This window comes from Bactrocera dorsalis, chromosome 5 (genome assembly GCF_023373825.1).
Source record: "Bactrocera dorsalis isolate Fly_Bdor chromosome 5, ASM2337382v1, whole genome shotgun sequence".
Classification (NCBI taxonomy): Eukaryota; Metazoa; Arthropoda; class Insecta; order Diptera; family Tephritidae; genus Bactrocera; species Bactrocera dorsalis.
In genome coordinates this window covers 7306892-7314102 of record NC_064307.1, presented here as the reverse complement: position 1 = coordinate 7314102, position 7211 = coordinate 7306892, and the positions used below count along the sequence as shown (strand labels likewise).

General features: G+C 39.1%; 1 protein-coding gene across 2 annotated transcripts; it reads right to left on the bottom strand.

The window, feature by feature from the left end:
* Window positions 1–4702, bottom strand: LOC105223416 (uncharacterized). Of its 2 annotated transcripts, none has more exons than XM_011201146.4 (8): window positions 4511–4702; window positions 4015–4453; window positions 3679–3950; window positions 3011–3619; window positions 2078–2945; window positions 1495–2012; window positions 1126–1432; window positions 1–1064 (listed from the first exon to the last, which is right to left on the bottom strand). In XM_011201146.4, the coding sequence occupies exons 1-8, from the start codon at window positions 4595–4597 to the stop codon at window positions 604–606; spliced, it is 3561 nt and encodes a 1186-aa protein (XP_011199448.2). In that variant the 5' UTR covers window positions 4598–4702; the 3' UTR covers window positions 1–603. The 2 variants fall into 2 exon arrangements, with proteins under 2 accessions (XP_011199448.2, XP_049313508.1); XM_049457551.1 differs by having other exon boundaries at window positions 1504–2012.
* Between the last annotated feature and the right edge of the window lie 2509 nt (window positions 4703–7211).

Below are 7211 nucleotides of genomic sequence, written 5' to 3'. Positions count from 1 at the left end.
TTTAAGTTTTTTCTGTTTATTTTGTATAAATTTCTGCGTACAAACATTGGCCAATTTTTAAATTGTAAGAAAAATTTAATTTTGGCGGGTCAAAAGAGATCTAATTTTGAGCAAAATTCTATATATTTTTTTTAAAGTCTGTTATTTTGTTAAATTTCATTTTTTAACAATAGTAAGTTATTGTATCGACATACTTTACATATCATTTTAATTTTTTTGCTTTCAGCCTTGACGGTGACCGCAATCACTGCAGAGGGTTAGAAGCCTTTTTTTTTGACTTGGAAATACCGACTAACTCGCTAAAACGTAAATTTAATTTCTTTTAATCATCAATCAATCACCAATTGTGAGTAAATAAAAAATCTTTAAAAAAAAATCACCTTTTCCAGGCGATCATACAAGGTGCGCCACTTAAATGAGTAGTTAAACAGATCATACATGGTATGTAAAGGAAAATAGTTTTGAGCATTAAATTTAGCAATGAAAATGAAATTCTAAATTCTGCAAACCAAAACCTCTTAAACGTAAGAATTGCAAAATTATATGCCTCTTCCATTCATATATAATAATACTTATTTACTGAAATCGCTTCGCCGACTTAGACTAAATCCTGTATATCGGTATTTCCTCCTCGTACAATGGGTCGGCAGTTATGTCGACTTCCTCTTGTACGGTCTGCAATTGGCTAAAGCGTTCGACTTCGTCCGACGACGATGACGATGATATTTGTATATAATCGATAACTGGCAAGCTGGTGGCGTTTATACCGGTGGCCACACTGCCACCACTTGTTTCATTGGTAGAGATGCGAAACTTCAAACCACTGGCGCTCCGTGGTGTCACTTTCAAGCTCTTCAGTTGCGAACGCTGAGCCCTCGCATGCAGCGCCGAGCTGCCTAATTTGCCACGCATCGGCCGTGCTACGCGTCTCTTTTTGTACTCATCCGAATCGGTAGACGACTCCGAGGAGTACAGGCGACGCTTTAGCGTGTCCAATAAGTTGCGCTCACCTCCGAAAGAATTGCTGCTCGACTTTGAGTTGTCATCCGACTCAATGTAGGTCGCTGTAAGTGTATCAAGTGCATTTAGAAATTAAGAGAAGTCTTGTAATTCTACAGAACTAACCTCTTCGTTGCGCACGTCGCTGCTTGCACATTTGATCGGCCACTGCTTGCAAATCTATGCGCTCCAAACGTACGCTGGGTTGTCGCAGTTTTCGCACATCGGCGACTGTGAGTCTGCGCAAACGAACGCACAATCTCTTCTTCATGCAAAGCTGAATAAGATGCTCTTCTTGTGCTGTTCTCTCTACATGCGCTTTTGTGGGACTTTGGGTGTCCTTTTCATCCTCGCCCTGTTCGTCTTTACTGAAGTCATTAACTTCGTCGCTGTCCCGACGAGCAGTTGTGGAGACGTCGCTTTCGTCATCGAGCTGCAAAAGTGTAGAGAAATTAGTATAATTAGAATTTTCAATTGCATATTTGAAGGCACAACCATTTCTACATCGGTGTTGCATTCCTGTTTGCACTTAAAGGCATCTTCCTGTTGTGCGCTTTCTTCTGGTCTCTTCCGTTGTTGGTATAATAGTCTGGCCGTCTTCATTTTCAGCATTTCTAATTTGTTCGACTTGTTGAACAGCTCACCAGTCTCCAAATGTGGTACTTTATTCTCAACGGTTTTCAGTTCCTGGGAATTAAGGCTCCATATATCCGCAAAGGGTCTAAAGCCGCTGGTGCTGTTATCGAATATCTTACGTTCCTTTAAAATTTCGTTGAAATCACGCTTAGACTCATTTTCCGCAGTTGTCGAGCCGGTGGGGACGTCATCTTTTACATCACACGCTTCTTTTTTCCCCTCCACTGCGATTTCGTTGGAACTCTTGGCCTCATCGGCGCTGGTCGTAAAATCGTCTCTTTCCAGGACATTCGCCATTATAGCAGCAGCTCGGGCTCTGGTGCGACGTGTGCTCATGAAGTACGAATCGAAAAGTTCTGAGTGATCGTTTTTCTTCGCTATAGTCGAAAAAGAAATTGTGAATACTGAAATCACCCACGCGAGTCGTTCATGGTCAACTTACGTTCATGTTTAGCCGGTTCATCCAGGTCCGAGTCTGCTTCGAAATCCTCCGAGTCTTCGTCATCGTTCTCATCGCTGCTGTCCTTATTGAAATTCGGCACGTTCGAGTTCTCGTAGCCCCGCTCGATGCTGCCATAATCCAGCTGAGGTCGGTGTTTGTACTTTTCGTAGTCAATTTTTAAAAACTTCAGCCGATCGTTCGCCTCAGCCATGTTTAGCTCTATAAAGTGGCGCTTTTTGTCGGCATCTTTGAGTAGAGTTTTACAACGTTTCCTCAATTCCACCCAGTCGAGCGCCCAGGCGAAACTTTTGTTTCGTGGCAAGAAAATGACAGTCAGCAGGTCCTTAATGGTGTTGTCTGGCAATCTGAAGGCGTGCAAGGCTCTATACAGTTGGTCATAATCAAAGTCGGGCGCTTCATGATTGGCCAGTTTTAATATTTCCTTTACATCTATGGTGGAACTAAGCAGTCCGTACTTAGCGTTAATGGCGTTCACCTTCTCGCCCTTGTCACCTTTTTCGCGGCGATCTTTTTTGCCATCATATCTGTCGTCTTCGTCATAATTTTCGCCAGTTTCGAAGCGATGACTAAGGCGATTCGAACGCATACCACTACGTATGACGGTTTCATAGTACTTCTTGCATGGATTTAAATAGAAACCAGTCAGCCAAAATTCCTGCTCCATAAATAGGTGCTCTTGGAATATAATTGCCAGATCCTCAAAGAGCCGCGAAAGCTTTACTTCGAGATTCATCAAAAACTCGGGTGTTAGACCCGGATGGTAACGCCAAGTTTCGATGGCGTTCAATTGTAGGCCAATGATTTTTAGGAGCACTATCAGCTTGGCGAAATACCAGCCTTTGTGTGTCTAAAAGTGGAAAGAGATGCAAGGAGTGAATGCGTAAACATTATATGAAACTTCTTGGGACTTACTCTCTTCACCAGCACCGTGTACACATAATTCAGGACTTCCTCGTTATTGGGCAGATGCTGGAAAACAGGGTCTACACGCCGATCGCTTTCCGCTTCCAAGGTGGTGATTGCTTGCTGACCATCCTCCATATGCTCACTGCTGCCTATATTGCTTAATCGATTACCTTTACACATTTTCGTGTAGAAATTCGTCATATTTTCCTTTGTTGCGGACAAACTGTGGCTGCGACGTTTCATTTCCTTTTTTTGCAACTCTTGCATCATGAATTCTTCACTGCGTTCTCTTTCATTGATGTATAGGTGCATTACGCGTTTGAAATCCACAATGTGCTTGCAGAAATCGTCCTCGTTTAACTTATTCATTTCCATTAATAAATTGCCGAGCAGATAGCTCATATAGGATTGTGATATGACGCCAAACAGGCTCACAAAATTTTCATCGTAGGAGTCGTATATGAAAGCGTCAATAAACTCGTTACTACTTATATTCAGATTAATGCAGGTTATGGCTATGTAACGGGCCGGTGTGTACTCCATTTGTTCTTCGGGATTTTCTTTAATGCCGCCTACTTCCGTCATATTTTGGTAGTAAAATCGTATGTTATTCACCTGAGAAAAATGTGGATTGAAAACTGGATATTTTACTTTTCTGTTATTATAATACTCACCACGTTATCAATAACGAAACCACGATTGTCATCCATTTCATATATGGCCATGAGGTAAATATGACAAATAAGAATTAAACACTTTTTATGTTGTTCGCTTATTTCTGTGCGAGACACTTGAGGCAGAAGCTTCGTTTCCTCATAATCGTGATTCCATGCGGCAATAATGCGTATTGATAATTTACGAGCGCCTTCGAAAAATCCAGCGTCGAACAATTTAATTAGGCGCAATAACAGCAAAACCAAACCTTCTCGTTTCAAATGCTCGATATCTGTGTATACAAAAGTATTAAATTTGCAAAAAAAAAAAAAAATTAAGTTAACTTATTTCGTCACCTTCAGCAGTAGCTGGTGCTTCTACATGCTCACTAGAGTGAGTCAAGCTTCTTATAAGGTTGCTATTACACGCTATAAACTGTTTCAAATATGGTATGCCCCAAGGTTTGATTCCTAATTGCAAAGCGTAGTCCCAGTCAAAGACATCTCCATACAATTTCATCAATATATTCTTGGCCCGTCTAATGCATACCAAAAGCATGGCTTTGTATTGTGGTTTGCATTCCTCCCATTCATTGCTGAACCATATGTCTAGAGAATATTGCGTAATTTGTTTTAGTACCGTACACAAGTGTGGTGATATTTCTTCCTGGTTGGTCAATTCATCCCAATGTCCTTGGCACACTTCCCAACCGTACAGCACTAGCTCCAGGCGTTCGCGTGCCATCAACTGGAACACGTCCAAGTCAGAATCTTTCATTGTGTAGAATAATTTCATCTAAAATAAACAGTAAAAATTAAACAACTTTTGCAGAAATAGATAGACAACGCTTACTGCAACGAACTCGTGGAATCCAACTTGCAGAGCAGAGCTGCAGAAATGCTCCCTGTTCTGTGCATTGTATGGCAAAATTACATCCATTTCTTGTTTTTGTTCGTTGTATTTTAATAAATTCACTATTTTAATTGCATTATTTACACTCTGCTCAATATTTATAAACTCTCCTGAAACGCCGCATACAAACAATTAAAAACAGCTGATTGGAATAAATAGTGTTGTAAAGCGGAATAGTGTATGTCACGTACACCACAGAATGTATGCAATAATATCTTTGCGAACGAACATTATTGTGGTGGCGAATGGCTCGTCACGAACATTTGTTCGTTCAACAAAAGCATTCTTTGCGGATGGATACAAGTTCAAACATTAAAAAACAAAATAAATATAAAAGTAATAACAGTATCAATGATTACTGTAAATTTTAATTTTAAAACCTTGCTTTTAAGTCATATTTCCAAATATTTAAGTAAATTATAAATGTATCAATGTAGTAATTTTAAAGGAGTAATTTTTAATGTTAATTCCGGTTGCAGCGTGCTATAATTCCCTTCACAAATAAAAAAAAAAATATACAAGAACTCGGTTTTGATATTCATGTCAAATTTCCTGAAGATATCTTGTCAAATATAAAAGGTTTGTATTCAACGACTTGACGATGATCGATCAGTTTTTATGACAGCTACATACATACATATGTATATACTATAGTAATTCGATATCGGCGATTCCGACAAATTAGCAGCTTTTTGGGGAGAAAAATACTTGTGGAAAATTTCAGATAGATATAACCATCAGAAAATGAGGGACTATGCAGAGGGAATATGCAGACGGACGGAGCGACATGGCTAAATCGACTTCACCCTGATAATTTATGTATACAGTATATATTTTATAGGCTCTCCAAAGTTTCCTTCTGGGTGTAAAAAACCTTGATTCAAACTTAACTCAAGGGTATAATTATTATAATGAAGCACAATATAATTACAAGAACCATCTTAGTGGCTTAAACGGGATTGGAGAAAGTGGGAGATGGTTATCAATGCAACTCGGGCGCTTTCTTGGCATAAAATGGTATTTTTAAAGAATGGATGCTGCCTTTGTTCAAGAGATGTCTTCTTACCTTTCATTGTTTAAAACACAGAGATATGCCTGGCCTGATTCATCGTCAACTTACCACATTGGCATAAATTGTAACCGGTCTGCCGTAGTATAGTGTTTGTTTTTGCTTAGGAAAACCATTTTTTCGGTTCTGTATTTTGGACATAATGGAGTTCTTATGTGGAGAACACGCAATCAGAAGTGGTTTTAACAACCGTAGGAAGGAATAAAGCTCAAAGGTCTAACTTTTTCGAATATATGCCACGAATTACAGAGCTAGAGGACATAGTCGTACACTTAAGAGAATATGAGACGCAAGAATAGTGTTCTTGACAGTAAGAACATTTTGAGAAACTCATAAATATATGGTATCTATGGAATATTGTGCATTACTCGAGTTTAGAGGCTTACTTGCTTGATTCGCTATAATGAAAATATTATCGATCCTAACCTCTGTATCTTACCGCTAACATTTTTTCCATTTGAAGAGGTTTAAGATCCGGTTTGTTGGCATTGGACGAAATATTTTGTTGAAGCGAAGATGTTTTTTTTCGGCAGCAAATTGTTAAAAACTAGCTGAAACTATCACCTCGAATATAGTACCGATTCGTAGCATAGCCTTCAAAATAGAATAGTAAAAACATGTGGATCGTCAATTCCATTAATATAATTCCATGTTCTCTATTTCGCTAAGCCTTAAATCTTTTGTATTGGCATTCAAAAGCTTATTGGAAAAGCTCATAAGGCAAACAATTTGTAACCAGTGAGCTGTTTGTAATCCCTTAACATTTCCTGATTCCGATTTCATGGTCGCGATTATGAGAATTTGTTCTCCTAATGCACTACAATAAAAACACAGTAGTTACTGCCAATGTGTCAAAGGGGCGCTTGCAACACTAGCGGATATAGGCCGTGCTTTTTCTTTAATTTGGTAATGTAAATGTATCCTCATCTCGCGATTCGCTGGCTTTTGCTCTCATGTTAGAGATCTTCTAAAGTAATTAAGGTTCTGTGGTTTGCAGTTTCCAGTTCGATTTTGTCGAGAGCACAAACCTCCAGCTATATCTTCTTTAATTAAGGGCCGTTTTGTCTGCTTGCTCCATCACCACAGAACCCAGACCTTAATTATTCAAAGGAATTTTCGTACTCCAATTAGCCATTCGAATGTTTGGCTGAATGTCCACGCTCTCAATCGGTGCCTAACTAACTAATCACCCTAACCTCTAAAGCACCTGACGTTTCAAGCAGCGTACAATGTTCGCCCCTCAGCACCGACCAAAGTTATCGCATTATCATTCAAAACCACCTAAGTATATGTACTATACTTGTATGTATGTATGTAGATGGCGTAAAATTTCCATTACACGAATTATGAGAATACATTCACCAAAAGTTTTGATCTAAATAAAGCAGTCTGATTACACATCATTTAGGAGCCTTCACCAAATTATCAGTGGTTATCAGTTATGTTAATTTATTGCCACTAAAACGCAACATTTATATGTTAAACATGGTGTACTCTTGTCGTAAGACGTCATCGCTTCTACGTAGAATTCCGCATGACAATATTGTTGTTTACTAGCAGACAGAATTAAAA

Excerpts from the sequence above, each read along its gene's own strand:
- LOC105223416 (XM_011201146.4), bottom strand. The coding sequence starts at position 4,597 with ATGGATGTAATTTTGCCATACAATGCACAGAACAGGGAGCATTTCTGC. Across the intron at positions 3,951-4,014 it reads AGCACCAGCTACTGCTGAAG|ATATCGAGCATTTGAAACGA; the intron begins GTGACGAAATAA and ends TTGTATACACAG. Across the intron at positions 2,013-2,077 it reads TGAACCGGCTAAACATGAAC|CGAAGAAAAACGATCACTCA; the intron begins GTAAGTTGACCA and ends TTTCGACTATAG.